The sequence below is a fragment of the Mustela nigripes genome, chromosome 7, assembly GCF_022355385.1.
Source record: "Mustela nigripes isolate SB6536 chromosome 7, MUSNIG.SB6536, whole genome shotgun sequence".
Classification (NCBI taxonomy): Eukaryota; Metazoa; Chordata; class Mammalia; order Carnivora; family Mustelidae; genus Mustela; species Mustela nigripes.
The window spans coordinates 76,814,124-76,833,751 of record NC_081563.1 but is presented as its reverse complement, the minus strand read 5'-3'; the positions used below and the strand labels follow the sequence as shown (position 1 = coordinate 76,833,751).

At 39.8% G+C, this 19,628-nt stretch overlaps 1 protein-coding gene across 1 annotated transcript in view; it reads left to right on the top strand.

Annotated features, from left to right (window-relative positions):
• The window catches only part of LRPPRC (leucine rich pentatricopeptide repeat containing), a 103,838-nt gene extending 89,980 nt beyond the window's left edge, over positions 1-13,858 (top strand). Inside the window, exons 32-38 of the mRNA XM_059406219.1 lie at positions 2,449-2,653; positions 4,623-4,762; positions 4,878-4,993; positions 7,463-7,537; positions 8,684-8,768; positions 11,113-11,255; positions 13,699-13,858. Of these exons, the coding sequence (XP_059262202.1) occupies positions 2,449-2,653; positions 4,623-4,762; positions 4,878-4,993; positions 7,463-7,537; positions 8,684-8,768; positions 11,113-11,255; positions 13,699-13,755 (821 nt within the window). The 3' untranslated portion in view covers positions 13,756-13,858. The remainder of the gene's footprint in view (positions 1-2,448; positions 2,654-4,622; positions 4,763-4,877; positions 4,994-7,462; positions 7,538-8,683; positions 8,769-11,112; positions 11,256-13,698) is intronic.
• Positions 13,859-19,628: the final 5,770 nt, after the last annotated feature.

Here is a 19,628-nt window from a genome sequence, read left to right as displayed (position 1 = left end):
AAATTTGCTGGTCTTTAGAGGTCCTCCTAATTGATTAGGACTGAGTATGTAAGTGGTGGTTTCTCTTTTTGCAGTATTCTACCTCAGCACTCCCCAGGCAGGGCCAGTCCATCCAGACAGCCTTTTGGGCAGAGCTTGTTACTAAAACTTTAAAAGCTTTCATCTTATTTTTTATTTTAAAAAAAAAAAGCCTTTTTGTCAAGTTGATACTTTAGAAATGATAAACAGTTTTAAAACATGAAAAGTTAAAGTTGTTCCCCATATAAAGAAGCTTGTATTTCTATAGACGTGGAAATAAAGATCCACTTTTTTTCATTTCAAAGGATTAATTTTTGAGCTGAATCTGAACTGAATTTGTTTAACTTGACTACTGTCCTTCACTTGTAGAAGAATGTGCCCTGTGGAAACTACTAGAAACTTGATGATGTGATTGATTTCACATCTTTTCTTCTCAGCTGTTGAGTTCAGCCAGAGGTTGGCTTGAAAGCAGGAGCAGGAGCTGTGACACTGCCACCGATCATTAATGTAGTGACCGTCGGCAAGGATGGAAATGGTGTTGGCACAGTCTCTGGCTCCTTCTCTTGCTCCATGGCTGACTAGAGTTCCCGGTTTGTGAAATCCTCTTCTCCTTTTCAGGTTTCTTTTTCACCGTCCCATCTAAAACAAAAATAAAACCAGTTCAATCTTAACATGATTTTATAAGCAAATCCTGTTCTAGAATGCGAATAGCTGATTTGTGGCACCTTTGCAACATAATCAGTATTACTAGGAAATTAAGGTGACTGAAAAAGACTCAGGGTGTACCTTAGGTCCTAAACTTCAGAAGGCGAGTCCTGTTACGGGAATTTGATTTAGGTTCTAAGGTCCCATGTTCCCCTTCAGGTAGATGTAAAATGATCAACTCTCCCAGTCTTTCTTTCTCTCTCACTTACACATATGCCTATAGATGCAGGCTCTAGGTGTTGGATTCTTGGATTCGTGTCTAGCAGTATGACCTTGGGCAAATTATTGAAACGCTCTCAGTTTCTTACCTACAAAATCGGTACTTATCTCAGAAGGGCACTTGTGAGTGTAGCTGCTTACTACTGTGTCTGCCTGTAGTAAATGTTCAGCAAAGGTAGAAGAGGTCCAGTGGATGCTGGTTACTATCATCACTGTCATTATCTTGTTTTTGTAACTCTTTTAATTCCGGTGGTGAGAACATCCTTCAGATAGTACTCTTGGCTAAAGGAATGTTTTTAAGTTGATTATTTGGTTATGACTACCAGTTAAGAAGATTTTATCAAGGTTTTTAAAAAATAGATGATATTACTAAAATAATATAAGTAACATTTTTGTTTCTTAGATACACATGTATTTATAAAATTTTGGTGAATGTACCTCTAAACTACCTTCTTTTTTCTCTTTTCCCATTTGAGAATCACTGATTTAGATTGTAGATATGGAGTATTTAAAAATTGTTGACTCAGTAATAAACACTGAACGCATTGTTTTTTACTGTAGCACTTTTAATAGACTGCTTAATTATTACCCTTTCCCCATTTCTTGGGTAGAAGATAGGTTGTTCTCATTTGGGAGCTGCCTTCAGAATCTTAGTGTTTTCTGGGTTACATTGCTTTAATTTTGAAAAAGCCATGAAGTTTTTTTTTGGTAGCGGTAGTGGTGATTGTTATTCTGAGTATTAAATTTTCCCTCCAGTCTGCCACTTTATCTTTAATGATTTCGTTATACTGGCACATGAGTCCCTATAGTGAAAGAATATTCCATATTTATCCATAATCAGGTACTTATTTAAAAAAAAAAAAAACTGTGGCTGTACCCTTGGGAATCTGATGATCATTGTTTTCTTTGAAAAAAGTGCACACAAATACCTACTAAGTGTTCAGTCATGTAAAATGAATTTGATAGTGTGGTAGTTGAATGGCCCCATGTGGCTGCTGCCGCCTAATCCATCCTGTTTAGACTAGAAAGAGACATTGTTTTCAAGGAAGAATCTCTTGGATATTAGAAGATTTTGATAATCACATAATTATTGAATGTTATAAAATCTGGGAAAGTATGAATGTGGTAGAAGTTACAATATTTTGAGAGACTCTGATTTTTAAGATTCTGGTTTATATTTTTCTAAATTTGCCAATTTCCTTGAAATCGCTGAATAACACTGAATGTTATCCCTGAAGGGAACCCACATTCTGTCAGTAGCATTTTATTTTCTCTCTGATTTACTTAAAGAAGAAATTCTCTGGTCTCTGATATTTTATACTCAAATAAATCATTATTTTTTTTTTAGTTTTATCATAAAGTATTAATATTTTCTGTAATCTAGAATAAATTATTCATAGCTTTTTGTGTAGCCATTTGGTGTTCATATTTAAGAGCTAGTTTTCAAAATGCATTAGGCAGTATAGTTCATAAAAGAAAAACTCTGTCGCCTGCTCTTCTTTGTAGAGGCTCTAACAACACTAAAAGCAGCCTTGGATCTGGAGCAGATACCTTCTAGGCTGGCAGTGACCCGCCTTATTCAGGCATGTGCCTTGAAGGGTGATGTAGAAAGCATTCAGGCGATTCAGAAGATGGTAGATGGACTCGAACATTCAATTGGACTTTCAAATATGGTTTTCATCAATAATATTGCTTTGGCACAAATAAAGAAGTGAGTATTTTCAACTTTTCCTTTGTCGGATACTGGAAGGAACATTATCTCAAATACCACCTTTTAAAACCTTTCTTAGGCTGTTAGAAACCATATCAATTGCAGAGGAAATAATTGATGCCAGTTGCTGGTTGTTCTCTAACTATTAGGGAATAATTATATGTTGTGAAATGTGTTTTAGCTTTAAATTAGACCTTGAAATGACATTTATCAAAATTTTAAATCCATGAAACTTTTTCCATGGTTGATAACTTTTCTCACTCATACGTGTCAGGCCCCTGTTGTTGAATACTGACACAAATGTGAAAAATGAATTAATTTCATTGTCAGCAACACTTGAGGGTGATGCTATACCAGAACATTGTGGAAGCAGAGGCACACACAAGCTTGTTAAAAATGTGCATGTCTGTTTTCCCCACCGTCCTACCCTTCCCCGCCTGTCAACACATATCCATAAAAAGGTGTTTAGAGGCGATTCTCTTACTACCATCTGTAGATTCCTTGCATAGACTTTCCACTGTATAGAAATAAATAAATACTTGATTTTTATTAGCCTGGCTAGTAGAGTACATTGCCCAAGTTAAAGATTCATGGGATGATAATGAAATTGACACTCTTCATGCTTTTAGGTGTTCTTTAGTAGTTAACCTCACATGCAGCTAATGGGTTTGATCATTAAAATTTATTAGTTTGTTTTTGTGGGGGGTTTTGTTTGTTCCCATTTCTCTGGGCTGAGAAGTTTTATTTTTTTCCCTTTTAAAACTGTTTCCCTCCAGATAGAACTTTAAATTTTTCCCTTAATAAGAAAATGTAGATCTGTTAAGCCAGAAGATCAGGGAAGTTATCCGAGTAAGAAGAGCTGGATGAATTTTAGAATGTTACCATATTAAACAGTTTTATATGATATGGAGAATGTGTTTTTATTCACTATTAAATAATTATCTCACTAAAACCCATAAGAAAAATGTATTATAACAGGGTATTCATTTTTTATTAGAGAATTCTTATGTGTTAGGTAAGAATTCCAACAAAATTGATTATTTGGCTTCAGAGTGGCGTATCATAACTGTAAAGTATAGATCAAGGAGTACCTTAACCAGAAACCTAATCATGCAGATCATTTTTATCATAACTTGTTATGTAAAGCTATGTCATTGATTTTTTTTTAATTTTTTATTTTTTATAAACATATTTTTATCCCCAGGGGTACAGGTCTGTGAATCGCCAGGTTTACACACTTCACAGCACTCACCAAAGCACATACCCTCCCCAATGTCCATAACCCCACACCCATCTCCCAACGCCCCTCCCCCCAGCAACCCTCAGTTTGTTTTGTGAGATTAATGTCATTGATTTTTTTAATGTAAACTGTAAAGATACCTTTTTCCGAGAATTTAAGTGTAAATGGATTATTTTTCAAATGTTGTGTGATAACCAACAAAAACAAATTCATGTGACTGTGGTTGAAAGACCTGCAAGTAGACCTTTGAAGACATCATTAGCATCTTTAGGAATCCTGAAGTGTTATACGTGATCTTCACCTCATGTAGTAGGGAGCAGTTGTAGGTCATAAAGCCAAAGTTATAGCTCTTAAATAAGTTTTCATTTTATACCCAGAGAGCTGCAAAATCAAATTAGATATTTAAGCTGTTTTCTTAAGTTATTGTCATTGATTCTTCTATATGTTAAGTGTTTAGTCTTGTCTTCAGAGCAGTGTTTTACCAAAAGTAGCTATTTCAATTATTGTAGCATGAACTGCCTAGTGATTGTCTTTGCCACCTCCATGTGATTGATTCCAATTTCATAGTGGTTTTTATCTGGTTAGTGGTATTTATATTTCCATTTCATCCTAAAGTATTTGTATATGTGAATCTCAAAGTAAGTTCTCATGCTAAACCTACCCGCAATATTAATACAAAAGCAGAGACTTTTTTTTTTTTTTAACAATATATGTTACTCTGTCTTGCAGCAATAACATAGATGTTGCAATAGAAAACATTGAGAATATGCTTACTTCAGAGAATCGAACTGTGGAACCCCAGTACTTTGGCTTGGCATACTTATTCAGAAAAGTAATAGAGGAGCAGTTGGAACCAGCAGTTGAAAAGAGTAAGTGAGCTGTTCTTGCTAAAGAACACAGAAGCACATTTTCTCTCTGGTGAGGCTGGACCTGATGTCGTTTGTGGATGAGTTAAAAGCTTTCTCTTACCTGTTACTTTTTCAGTAAGCATCATGGCAGAGAGACTGGCCAATCAGTTTGCAGTTTACAAACCCGTCACTGATCTTTTCCTTCAGCTTCTGGAATCAGGCAAAGTGGATGATGCCAGAGCTCTCCTACAGGTAATGACACCTGGAGTGGGGCTTGGGGCTTGTGAGAAGTAAATTGAGAAATCACTAGACCTAGTTGTGGGGTAGAATGCATGGTATTTCCAGTACTTTTATGTGCAGTGTGGATCACAGCCTCGTGACAAGGACTGGATTATAGGTAAAGATGCCAGTCCAGGCTAGAAACACTCTGTGGTTTAAAGGGGAGTGAGGGAAGACGTGTTTTGCTGGCAGATTTAAAGACAAATGTTTCTGTGCAGATAGGTAATGCAAAACCATTCCTTTGGTTTCCTACTTTAATTTCTCTAATGCTCTAAAGACCGAGCATCACCATGGCAACACAGTTTGCAAACAAAAAGTAGGAAATGTTTGCTTTTCAAGTACAGCTTCTCACTTGAATACTCAAACATTCTCAGTGCCTTATTCAAGGTTTATTAAGAGTTGAATTTGCTTTCTATTCAGTTGTGTGTCACAGACACATTAAATGACAAATGCAGGTCTCTGTGGCCCGCACTCTCAGTTAAATTAGCAATCTTCAGGGAAGGAGACAACTGCATTCATGCCGTTTTAACAGCACTAAATATAAAGCTGTGCCAAGTGCCGACAGAACGGTGGGTGATCGGAGCTGCCACTGGCAGTGTACACAAACAGGCACCGCTGGGGAGCCCTTCCCAGCAGGTGGCAGTCAAACAGTCACCGTGATCCCGCCAATGGCTGTGTTTGTGTAGACTCCCTGTGTCAGAATGAGGCCTGGGACCAATTTCTGATAGTAAATAGTATTAGATTCAGTTCCATTTTTATGAGCTGCAAAGCACATTCAGTGGTAGTTAAGTGGGGTGAAACTGCACCCCTGTGCTGGAGCTCTGGTTTCGATCCTTAAAGTCCATCTAGTTGGACAGAACCAAACCATTTTTAAAAGGAGTTCTTGAGAAGTTTCTCTATGTGAATGGTTTTGTAAAAGGTGGAAATCGGTGCTTGTGTCTAAGGCTTTTTCACTTTTTGTTCCTGGACAGAGATAAACTCCAGCTAATTGGGAACGTTCTTGTCTGGTTTGATTTGATTCCCCCCTGCCTTTTTTTTTCTTCCCTCATCTTCCTTCCTTCACCACCCCCCCCCTTTTTTTTAACAGAAAAGGCAGTTTATGTTATAGAGGGATTCTAGGAATCTTTTCCATTGTCTTACCTTGCTGCCTTTAATGTTAGAGGTTGCATCTGAAAGAAATAAACTCTGAGGCCTTATCTTGGTGTGTACATTTCGAAGTGTGCCTACTAGGGGCTGTGCATCTCTCATTATACACGTGATCGTCCTCGTTCCATTTTAACACACTATTTTCATGGTTCTTTAGAAGGCGGCACTTGACGGTTCATCTGCCAGCTTGTCCTGAGCCATCATTGTCGGGGACGCTGGCTAGAGTGCATGCTGATAACAGCCTCGGCCGGGAGGCGGTGGGGCTTCTGCCTGGGCCCTCGGAGCCGCACTCACACAGTGGCCTGTCAGGGGCTCCCAGTGACAGCTGTGTGCTGATGCGGCAGCCGCGGTCTTTTCGTTGTCATCCCTTCAGTAGATGGAGGCTTCCGCTGATAAACCCTTTACCCATCCTTTACCTGCTTGTCAAACAGTAAAAGATTATTCTTGCTGCAGCAAAGAATACTTTATTCAAAGATGTCGAAAACATCAGTTTATAATGTAAATGTTCTGTGTGTCCCCAAAAGTTCTTTTTATACTATTCGTTTTAGTATTGACAATGTTTTAAAGCTTTGAAAGCACTATGTGCTTTGAGAAACTTAAAAGAATGACATCTGTGATGAGTGTAAACTAAAATATTGTCTTGCCATATTTGATTTCACTATAGCATCTAAGATTGGATAGACACTTGATTTATCTGGTCTGTCATATAAACTTTTTTTTTTGAGTTTAACTTTTGTCTCTTTCTCAAGCGCTGGCTGTCTGTTGCAATGAAAGCCTTTTATAAAATAGAGAGATTGAAATCAGTCCTTTTGTATGCATAAGTGTAGGTAATTATACTTTAAAGAGAACTTGCTTTGTACATTTTAATTTTTATAAAGAAACGAGCAGTTATCTCCCTGACACCTTATTAAATGTATAATTAACCTTATGATCCCTAGCTCACTTGTGAATGCTTGGCAGAATAATTGGAGAGGAATAGTGCTTCTTTTTTTCCTCTTTCTTTGCAGGCCTAAACCTTATTCTGTGGTTGTTGAAGCATTAGTTTAATTTTTCCCTTTTCTTTTTAAACAAACTTTATACTCGCAGCGCCAAGGGCGACATAATTCACAAAAGCTCAGAGTAGCTCACGTTTGTTTTCTGTTTTCTTACCATACAAAAACCGGTTGACGATTAGTCCTTCCCATTGGTCATGATATATTACTGTATTATTGTGAACTTTGTTAACTGGAAATACTCACCTTGGTCTAATTTGTTTATCAAAAACATTCATTGACTGAATGATGTTTCAATTTTTAGAGATGTGGCGCAATTGCTGAACAAACTTCAATCTTCTTGGTGTTCTGTATGAGGAGCTCTCAGAGACCAGGAAAGGTACTGTGCTTGACTTACTGGCAGATCAGGGATGCTAGAAGCCAGTCTTGTTCAGTGTACTGAGTTTCACCTAAGAGCTTTGGTTCAGTGCCGTACCTAAAAGCACTAGAGAGACTGAAACATTTCGGTTTCCAATCTGAAAGGTCTAGTTCTCCTTAATTTCCCCCACACTAGCACACTGTTTTGTGTGTGTGTGTGTTTTATTTACCTAATTGAACTTTTTATCTCTGACTCATATTTATTTACTGCAAGCAGCTTTTCAAAGAGACTGTTTTTTTAAATTTGAGATAAAAAAATATTAAGAATTCTAAAAAGCACTTGTCACTCTGCATTTAGGCATAGGCCTACTGACTTGCTCGGGAGATGGAAAGGGAGCGTACAGTAATCTATCTACTGAGAACATTCCTCCCGGGAGACTGAATTGTAGGAAGTCCTGGAAAGATGCAGGTCCACTTACATAGATTGACTGAATAAATGTGTAAAAAGTGAATTAGAATTTTTTAAAAATTGCAGTTACAGTGTCTAGCTGTTTGACAGAATAAGTAAGCCAGATGTTTCCTTCGTGAGATGGGAACATGGCATAAAGGTTTATGAAATCCATCCTTGATTCATCTGGCAGTATCGTGTGTTTGGTTATCACTAGGTTAGCAGGTCTGTATTCACGACTGGAAGTAAACCCATTGTTGTGTCCAAATGACCTCTGAAAGTCATGGAGTAAATATTCCAGTGAGATCTGGAAATCTTCTGTATATACAAAGCAGGGAAAACTTCAGAATGTTTGACCCAGTTCTTCACATTTTATTTAAAAATCTTGCCACCTGAAGATACAGTTAATAATATCTCTTTCTACTCTTTGGACTCTTGTAACTTCCTTGGTAAGGTTGCCAATTGACAAAAGATATTTTGGAAAAATATTTATGGAAGTGTGAATGGAATTTCATTAACTTTGGAAAAATGCTTGTTTTAGCTGTAAATTATTAAATGAATAGTAAATATTAAGATATACAGAAGGAAAAAAAGTTTATTAAATTCAGTAGATGGTTGTGTTGTAGTTGTGAAGATTTCCTGATATAGTATCCACATATCAGTGTTTTATTTCATTCTTCTTTCGAGTTATGCTAACATTTCCTATATTTAATTTCCTAGGCATCAACTCTGAAATCTTTGTTAGAATTGATTCCTGAATTAATTGAAAAGGAAGAAGCATATACTTCAGTCATGAAAAGCTATGGTAATAAGTTTAATCTGACTTTTTATTTAAGTGATTTAGATATTTGTAGTATAGTCAACTAAGTCTTCCACTCAAAGACAGTAATCCTAAATATCAGAGAACTATGATACGAATAATCGATTTAGCTTTAGAAAATGTTTTAAAACTATATTTAAGAAAAATATATAATTATGCATATAACTTTAACATAAAGAAGTATCATGAGCATCTTCAGCAAGGCCCAGTTATGTTGAATAGGACCCCAGGCTCCCGGAAAGACTTGGAGGTCCCCTTGGGTGTATATACTGGGGAAGGAATCCAGTCTCCCCAAGGCCACCTGAAACATAACATGAAATAGGTACATATTTAAGACTGTCACATGACTTGCCTTCTTGCTCCTTCAGTACCCTTCCAACCTGCCTACACTTTTGAAATAACAGACCCCTTAATTAAAAAGTGGGCCCCAAGGGGCGCCTGGGTGGTTCAGTGGGTTAAGCCTCTGCTTTCAGCTCAGGTCATGATCTCAGGGTCCTGGGATCGAGTCCTACATTGGGCTCTGTGCTCAGTGGGGAGCCTGCTTCCCCTCCCCTCTGTCTGCCTGCCTCTCTGCCTACTTGTGATCTCTGTTTGTCAAGTAAATAAATAAAATCTTTAAAAAAAAAAAAAAAAAGGCAGGCCCCAAGATTTTACTTTTTTTTTTTTTTTTAAAGATTTTATTTATTTATTTGACAGAGAGAAATCACAAGCAGGCAGAGAGAGAGAGAGGAGGAAGCAGGCTCCCCGCTGAGCAGAGAGCCCGATGTGGGACTCGATCCCAGGACCCTGAGATCATGACCTGAGCCGAAGGCAGCGGCTTAACCCACTGAGCCACCCAGGCGCCCCCCAAGATTTTACTTTAAATCACACTTGAAATTTCAGTCTTTAAGCAGTTTGTACCCCGACTGCCAGCTCATCACACATAAAAGGAAGCCAGGCTAAAGTTTTCTCGGTAATCAAGATAAATGGGAGCATTTCGCTTCCTACTTATGATCATCTGTCCATCTGCCACTCACTGATTTGCTCATGTGAGGCAAGGGATAAACAAAGTATTGCTTTATTGATTTTATTGTTGTCAGGACAGCAAACTACAATCGGAATTAGTAACTTGGTTCTCCCTTTTCCATCCTTATGAGGGGACAGTGATACATTTCAAAATAGAGGCAATAATTGTAAAACTTCTCAAAGTTCTATTAGGGGGTTTGGGAGATGTTAAATAATGAGTAAATAACCATAAAATAGTGTCAAAACAGTATAAAACTGCTAACTAAATTGTATAATCCCCCTTGGGAATTGGGATGGGGAGGAGCAAGGAGACCATGAAGGTGCAGGAAAGGTTTTGGCCCCTACAGGTACCAGTTTTCCTATAGACAGGAAATTGACTTTACCCAAACAGCAGACATCTGTTGAAGTCCAGTGAGAACTGATGAGGCATCCATGCTTGCTCCCTTTTGAGAGATCTTGGCTTGTTGGATTGATCCTTGGATTGACTTCTATTGCATCCATATTGGGGGCTCGCCCTGGCGCTGCTAGAGTTGGGATTGGTCCTGCAGCACTGTTGTAGGGTAGGGGATTGTTGGTGTTGACAATTTAATGCGAAATTAAAGAGTTGAACTACCAGCAGTAATTGCTAGTAAAGCCCTTGTAATCTCAATGGTAAACCTGGAAGTGAAATCCCCATACCGGCAGCCATGACCAGAGAGCCAGCTGAATTTAGCCCCTGGGCTATTTCATCAGTCATTGAAGTGAAATAAATATTAGTATAACTTGTTAATGTTAGGTCGATGTGTATAGTTTTCTTATGCAGATAATGTATTTAGAATATTTTTTGTTACGGTAGCCAAATATGTTCCTCATATTTGCTTATTTTACAGCAGAATGTACTGCCAGTCTTTTTGGTATTGTTTAGTTGATGATCTGTATCTCGATGGAGGTCTAGATTTCCACGTATTTTATAAGACCGTCACCACAACAGTCCTTGAATCAGCTTGATTTCAAGTGTGGTTTTAAGCAGAAGAGGGTTGAATGGTGTGTGTTTACTCCATGATTGAGGACTTTGGTTTGTGGTCACTTTAACTATTATGGTACGGGTCTTTTAATAGCCTCATTTGTCATCTTCCTTCTCTTTTATCCTGAATAATGCTGAATGAGAGATGTGGGGAGGAGTGAGGGAGCTGGTAGACTCTGGATGTGGCTTTTTGCTGAAAGTAGTTAAGTATTCATTTGTCTTGGAATAAAGGGATTCAGGAGTCCCTGAATGGCTAACTGTTGTTGGGAAAAGAGGAAGGTATTTATAGTGATTTATCTGTGATTAATATCTTTTTTCCAGTCTCAGACAAGGATGTTGTATCTGCTAAAGCGCTATATGAACATCTGATGGCAAGGAATGTAAAATTGAACAATCTGTTTCTAAAGCGTTACGCATTTTTGCTGAAGAATGCTGGAGAGCCTGTCCCCTTTACCGAACCCCCTGTGAGTATTTCTTAATTAAGGGGGGGTAGATAACTCTACAGATTCATGTATGCTTCCTATTAATGTGTTAAAAAAAAAAAAGTTGAATACTTAATTACATAAGGATTAGATCTCTGTGAAGAAGCCTCAGAGGAGGGCTTCAGGAACTGAGCATTTGGCCGGCAGGTTTGGCTGTGGGAGAACATAGCCCCGTGGGGCTGAGGTTTGAAATACAAGGTCAGTCTCAGACCTTCAGCTATAGGTATGGATTTATCAAATGTCCTTGGGGCAGTTCTCTCATCATTTCAACTTGAAATAGGATTTAAAATGGCCTGTATTTCAATAGCCAAGCTCATTGTCTCCCCATGAACTACTTGTTCATTTTATGCAAGTTGGTTTTTATTTTTTCATCGAGGAAGGATTGTTTTATTTTTTTAACCCCCACTGAGCCACCCAGGCTCCCTGGATTGTTTTATTTTTTTTAATTGAGGTAGAATTGACATAACCTTCTAATAGTTTCAGGTGTGCAATGTGATGATTCCGTATTTGTGTATATGGCAAAAGGATCACCACAGTAAATCCATTAACATCCATCACCACACGTTACGGATTTTTTTCTTGTGATGAGAACATTCAAGATGTTCTCCCAGCTACTTTCCCATATGCAGTACAGTGTTACTGACTAGAGCCATCATGCTGCATATTCTATCCCAATGACTTAATCATTCTATAACTGGAAATTCATACCTCTCGACTCCCTCCATCCTTTTTGCCCCCCACCTGAGGCAACCCCCAGTCTATTCTCTACCACCTGTGAGCTTGGGGCTTTTTGTTTATTTGATTTTTGATTTTTGTTTTGTTTAGATTCCTACATAAGTGAAATACATGATATTTGTCTTTTTGTGTATGATTTATTACATTTTGCTTAAAGTCCTCAAGGACGATCCATGTTGTTGTAGGTGGCAAGATTTTAGGTTTTTTTATGGCTGAATAATATTCTGTGGATATCATAGCACGTTTTCTTTATTCATCCATTGATGCACACTTAAATTGTTTCTATGTCTTGGCTACTGTAAATAATACTGCAGTAAACATGCGGGGGGTGTTGTTAAATAAGTGTTTTAATTTCAGTTTGGTGTTTTTGGTTTCTTTTGGTGGATATCCATTAGTGGACTTGCTGAATCATGTGCTCTTTCCATTTTTTAGTTTTTTGAGGAATCTCCATACTGTTTCCACAGTGGCTGCACTTCACATTCCCACCAGCAGTGCAGGAGGGTTCCCTTTTCTCCACATCCTTGCCAGCACTTGTTATTTCTTATCTTTTGTATCCTAGCCATTCTGATAGATATGAGGTGCTACCTACCTCGCTGTGTTTTTAATTTGCATTTCTGTGGTAAGGAATGGTGTTGAGCATCTTTTCATGTATCTCTTTGCCATCTGGATGTCTTCCAGGGAAAAATGTCTCTTCAAATCCTCTGCCCATTTTTAATCAGTTGCCCAGGAAATTTTGTTTTGTTCTGTTCTATTTTAATAAGAGAAATCATTCATGCAAAATTCGTTTTTATTGTGTCATTAAGCTGCCAGTCGGTACACGTTTATTTGAGCCTCCCATAGCCAGGCGTAAAGGCCTGCCTGCACATGCGCACACACAGCAGAGGCTCTTGGTAAAGTTTTCACTCTGGACTTGCAGCCCTTCAACTAGTGACTTTGAAAGGGTCCATGGACAAAAGGACGAGACTGATACAAAGCGAAAGTTAAGCAGGGCTTTATTTCACGCCAAGCATCGAGAATCAAGCTGATCGGCCAGGGCCATCCGTCTCTTGCAAAGAGGCGACCCCTCCCAGCCTCACAGACTAACTTTTATAGAGTAAAGGCCATGTGGTTGAGCCTGGCCACACACAGGTGGCCAATTGAATTACAATTTACCCTATAGTAGTTAATTTGAACTAGCCTATCACTCTGGTCAGAATTGGCGCCCAAAAGGCAGGGCCCACAGTCTTGGGTGGTTAGGGAGGTGCTTTCCTGATTGGATGTCTCCACCTGGCTTGGCTCATCCTTGGCGGGTAGGGAGGTAATACGTGCGCTTTCACTGATTGGACGTTTCCACCTGGCCGGACACGTCCTTGTATCTGGGCTCCGTTATCAGGGGCTGGTCAGTCGTATTTTTCTGGTTTCCCCGACTTGTTTCTAAGTTCCTCTGAGGGGGGCGGGGTCAATCTAAGTTTACTGCATAAACAACAAAATGGCTCGCTCTGGCTAAGCAGGCCCTTACAACTTCATGAACAGAAAGGAGTGCTGAGGCTTGAGGGGAGAGCAGTTGCCACGGGCCTGGCGGTCTTTGCTCTCAGTTTACAGCACTTTGTAACATTTGAGGGCTTTGTTTTGTTTTATATGACTTTCGAGTTTTGTCCCAGGAGTTCTTGCTGGTAACTGTAACTTCCCTCCCTTTTTGTCTCCTTAACAGGAAAGCTTTGAATTTTATGCAAAGCAGTTGAAGGAATCAAGGGAAAACCCTTTGTGAAGCAAGCAGGCACTACTTTATTTTGTGCGTATTTGTGATTCAGTGTCTAAAATGCTATTTTTTAAATACATTTGAGAGGACAGAATAAATAAATGAAAAGTTACTTTGTGTATTTTTTTTATTCATAATGTGTATATGTCCAACACTTTATTAACAAGAGCTGTGTGCAGTTAGTCACTAGAGTTTTGGGGGTTTCACCTACAGCATAAATCTACAGCATTTTTTTCACAGCTTCTGATGTTTGAAGCTGTAAGTTTTCAGGGTCTTCTCCCAGTGACTCTTCAGGTCCCCTGTTCTGTTTTGTTCATTATTTTCATAAAAATGTTATTCCTTTATTTAAGACTTTCTTGTTAATATTATTTATCTGAAAATTGTGGACATAGACAAAATGATGCTCAGTGAGCTTTCTAAGGCTTTACTATTCCATGATAGGAATTCTCTTCATGTGTGAAACCCTGCATAATATTCCAGTTTTGTAAATTGCTGGCACTGGCAGGCATATTGTAAGTCGTCACACCTAGCACTCATTTTCCGGTGAGAAACAGAAACTCAGAGACTGTTGCTTGCCCGTGGTCAGGGTGCTCTTTGGCAATGCCTGGATGCTCCCCGCCATGTTTGCTCTTCTCCCGTGGAGGCTTCTGAGAGGCTCTGTTCATAGACATCTCTAGGACCGAGTCCTAGCCGTGACGTTGATCCTGAAGCAGAGAGCAGTGCATTTCCTCTTGTCTCGGTTTCAGGTTTGTTGGCACAAGTATACCCCTACACCAGGCTCTTGTTACTTCATACTTATCCCTTGAATGTGTGATTTTATATATGAAGGAAATTGTGGTTTGTTTTCAGTTTTATCAAAGCTATCCCCAAATTATCTTTCATGCCTATTAACATATATATTATCTGTTGCTACTATAAAAGAATTCAGGCTGGGTTGTGAAACACTTTACCATTACAAAAGTATCTTAATATGTAACAGTGACCTAGCTGAGGATTAGGTAATTAATTATCCAAAACATTGAAAATGTTTTGTTTGGGGTTTATCCTCATTTTGGTGTTTTCCTTATCCATTTGAATCTCCTATTCCCATGAGGAGAGCCCTTGCCTTGTGGGAAGTAAGCTGGCCTCGTGCTGGTTGTGCAGCTGACCTGAGTTGGGCACCCACCCATCCTTCATCTAGAGCCTGCAGGCGGCATGAAAGGGAGGGGTTGATGGAGCGAAGCCAAGAAGTAAACATGGTGGGATTGGCCATGCTTTCCTTTATCTCTTTTATGTGTAATTAGACCTAGGGGTTCAGAGGCCTTGGCCAGTGCCAAGTCCCAGTCTCGAGGAATTAATGAAGCTCTCCTTTGTTTGCTCCCCAGGGGCAGAAACTGGAGCTATTGTGTATGTACCTGTATTGTCTGGTTGGCCATGAACCTCACTCCCATTAGTGATTCCACTGAAGCAGACCTTATTTTTTTTGCAGTTATGCCAACCCTCAGTTAGGAGCAACAGTTTTTTTTTGTTTTTGTTTTTTTTTTAAAAGATTTTATTTATTTATTTGAGAGAGAGACAGTGAGAGAGAGCATGAGCGAGGAGAAGGTCAGAGGGAGAAGCAGACTCCCCATGCAGCTGGGAGCCCGATGCGGGACTGGATCCCGGGACTCCGGGATCATGACCTGAGCCGAAGGCAGTCGTCCAACCAACTGAGCCACCCAGGCGTCCCAGGAGCAACAGTTTATTGGTGTTCATTGAAAGAGGTCTCAGAGGAGGTGTAACCTTGGGGTATACCCTGGACTTCCCCATTCTGTCTCCTCCAGAGACAGTACAGTCTTATTCTCATGAAGTGACTCTAAGCCAGCCTTCTATATTGACACTGGTAAAATGCAAGGTGTGTGCAGAGAAAATTGAGTACAAACCCCCCTCATCTAGCATTCTTAACGGTTCGACTGGTTTCCCCTTTTGAATTTAAATATTTACAATGTAATTGTATATTCTAGGTGGGCTAAGAAATGCTTTCTAAATATCTGATAGCCAAATTGAAACAAATAGAAACAGAGAACAAACACAATTATAGCACTCAATAATATGTTTTAGACTAAAATTATAAACAAACAGCTCTTAAAAAAAGTAAATGTCATTGTAAACTTTTGGAAAGTATCATGTTTTACATGTGATTGTTATGTTCATGTGTTTCAACCTAATATAATTTTAATGTGAAATTGAAATGCTTTGAATAAATTATACTCCAAAAACCTGTAAGCTTCTTCATTTTTGGTCTTATCAAATTTTTACATAATCACTTTTATCATTGCAAGGACTTTAGTGTTAAAATTTTAAGTTAAAAATTGTGTGGTAGCCCCTCTTGCGGCCAGAATTTCTTTGCTAAATGGTGTAGTTTGTGTATAGAGAACTGATAGTATCACAGCTTCTCTGTTACAAGGACAAACAGATACTTAATTTGAGATCCCTGAGGTACAAAGTTGGCGAGAATTAATTAGTAAAAGAAGATATATGGTAAATGGACGCTGAAAATGAAGGGGTTTTATCTGTATTGAGTGTCAGAACGAGCATCTGACAGCTGCAGAGCTGTCCCTTGCATACTCCCCATTCCCCTTTGCCTTATCCCCTTGTTCCTTCCTGGGGAGTGGGGGTGAGATTGTGGTGGCCAACAGAGGGGGGAATGCTACTCTCTGTGGCTTCTTGGCCCATCTCCCCACCTAGCCTCTTGTCTCTCCAGGACTCCCACAGCCACTTAAAAGAGCAGGTACCCCACAGCTTGTGAACTCCCCAGGGCCTGGTTCTTTGTGTCATGTCTGTAAGCCCAGACCTTGCACAGTTCTGGCCGCAGAGCCCCCATCTGCTGCTGTCAGGTCTGTGAGTTCTGCGGGGCTAACCATGGTCACCCGCTACTGTGCATCGGGCACCCGTCTTCCCTCACATTCAAGTTGAGAAACATCCAGGCTTACAGCAGTTAATTCCCCCAGGGTGATCAGAATCAACAGTGATTTATCACATGGCTAGGACTCTAACTTCCCCAAAACAATCCAGTTAAATTTTAAATTCAGTTAAAAGTCAAATTAGAACCTCTGAACTGTTTGGGTGTTTCTCTAGGAAAGCAAGCTTTCACATTAAAACAAATGTTTCCAGTTCGGACAGCCTTACATTGTAAGGTTTTCTTCCATTTAGTCAAATACCCCGTGCCTGGCATAAATGCTAAGTTTGTGAATTCCAGTAAATTATTAAGCAAGCCTTATATTGCAAATTGTTCTTCCTGTACAATTTATTCCCCAAGTCTGCAATGTGTGTTCTGCATATGTTTTCTCATGTGTTTGAGCACAATTTTCCCATTTAATATTTGTCTTTCTGACAAACCAATATTTGTAGAGTTTCTGTAAAGTGAAAGCAACATTCCTGAAGTATGGTCGAGCTAATAGCTGCAGGGGGTACACAATCATGGTAATTTATCACTTTGCTGTTTTCCATTAGGAATGTATCCTGCTTTCAGACCTGCGGACTTTACAAAGCCCACATTATGCAGCCTTAGTACAAATAAAGGAAATGGCTGCATTTGCAAATTCAAAATAAGCACTTATCTTTTTCTTTTTTGCACAAAGAAAAGAAACATCAGAAGAAAAGAAACAAAATCCAGTTCAGGCAGAGCAAAAACATTTAAGCGACTTCATACTTCGTGTCCCTCAACATTTGTTTGGATAATGGCTGGCCTTTGGGATCTGTGCTTACAGAGATCTCTTGAAAGTAGTATCTTCACCAACTCTGCCCCAGGCATGCACATGCTGAAACTCTAAATTATTTACTTGCTTATGTCTTTTCCTCTCCTATTCACCAATTAGAACAGAACCTGGCCCTGGTTGGCATCCAGTAAGCATCCTCGAACGAACAATGAGCCCAGCTCCTGTCCTGCTTTGCAAGTCCTGTGCTTTCTGAGGTTTAAGCAGAAAGTAATGACCTGTGTTGACTCAAAAAAAAATTTTTTTTTTTAACTTAGGCACCACACTTAGTGTGGAGCTCAACACAGGCCTTGAACTCATAACCCTGAGATCAAGACCTGAGCAGAGATTACTTGTATACATGCAATGGAGAGTTTCCTCACACACTTGTCCTCCGAAGAGATAAAAAATGTCACTTTGAAGCTCAGAGCTAGGAGAGTGGGAGTTGAGGCCCAAGAAGTCATTTAAAACCCATGTTCCTACATGAAAACACGTTCCAGTTTACTGAAAGGAGGAGGAGAGCTTTTAACGGAAGCCACTTCGGTGCAAGAGTGGGATCAACAAAAATAAAGAGGTTCACTTGTAACGGGGGCAGTGGAGCGTTTTCACAGTTTGGGGAAACGAGAAATAGCTCCAACTTCACAGAAAACAGTAAACACAGGCCGTGAATGTGGGAAGCCGAGAAGTGTTATCCGGCCTCTGAGTTGGTGTGTGTTAAAAATATCTCAACCCCTTGCTTCAAATATTACTGTTCTAAGTGTTAGCTGCTCACAGCCCATGTGCTGCTGGCAGAAAACGGCCTGCTGCCTCCCCTGCCAGAGGGGTCTTGGTGTGAGAGCGATCAGGATACTCCTCTGTCCCCAGCCACTTGGAAGGAAGAAGCAATCCTACTATCAAAAACAAATGGACAACTTGAGATTTGAATGATCTAGTTGACTATGAAAATAGGGGTGTCTACTTTCAGGCATGAGCAACGGCTGTATTTTCCAAATAACAGGTCAGCCAGGGAGAGGCTTCCTCACTGTCGGCTTCCCTGTCAGTCCCTTGCTCTCTCCCTCAAGAGTCTGATGGGCGCTCCAGGCTCAGTGCTGGGATGAGGGAAGGGGCCTCTACTAAGTGACTAACACTTGAGTCTTGTCTTCCAGGTCTGTGATTAGCATCTGGATTTGGCAGCCATTTAAATACCCCTACTGCTGGCTATTTAATCTGGAATTGAAATGAGGTCCTAAGGGAGAAAGAAAAGTGCAAGATCTCTCTTTGTGAAGCTGACTGATGAGACCCGCTTGACCCAGGGCAAGATTAGGTCTTAAATCATTTTTATAGAACAAGAGCAGGAAAAAATGAAAAACTAAGTTGAAAAACTAAAAAATGAAAAACTAAGTTGGGCGCCTGGGTGGCTCTGTCAGTTAAGCATCTGACTCTTGGTCTCTGCTCAGGTCTTGATCTCAGGGTTATGAGTTCAAGCCCTGTGTTGAGCTCCCCACTAAGTGTGGTGCCTACGTAAAAAAAGAGAAAGAAAAAAAAATATTTGAGTCAACACAGGTCATTACTTTCTGCTTAATTAAAATTTTCCTGTAAATAGCACAATTTGAAATTGAGGGTCTTAAACTGCAAATTTAAAAACCTTTGCGACAAATCCAGTGTGCTGCCTGCTTTTGTAAACACTGTCTCACTGGGACGCAGCGTGCCACGCGTGCTTTAGAATTGTCTGTGGTGGGGGCGCCTGGGTGGTTCAGTGGGTTAAAGCCTCTGCCTTTGGCTCAGGTCATGATCCCAGGGTCCTGGAATAGAGCCCCGCATCGGGCTCTCTGCACCACGGGGAGCCTGCTTCCTCCTCTCTCTCCCTCTGCTTGCCTCTCTGCCTACTTGTGATCTCTGTCAAATAAATAAATAAAATCTTTAAAAAAAAAAAAAGAATTGTCTGTGGTGGCTATCACACTGCAACAGAGTTGAGTGACCCTCAAAGCTTGCAACCATTTGACCCTTAACAGAAAGGGTTTGCAACCCTTGCTTCTGAAAATTATTCACAGGCAGGCCTCTCCCCCTTCCAGGGCAGGGAAGGGCTGAGGAGACCACCTGCACACAGTGGGGAGGAGCAGTTTTTTGGTTGGTTGGTTGGTTTCAGAAACAAAACCAGTGAAATCAGAATCTCAGGGTGGGTCCACAGTG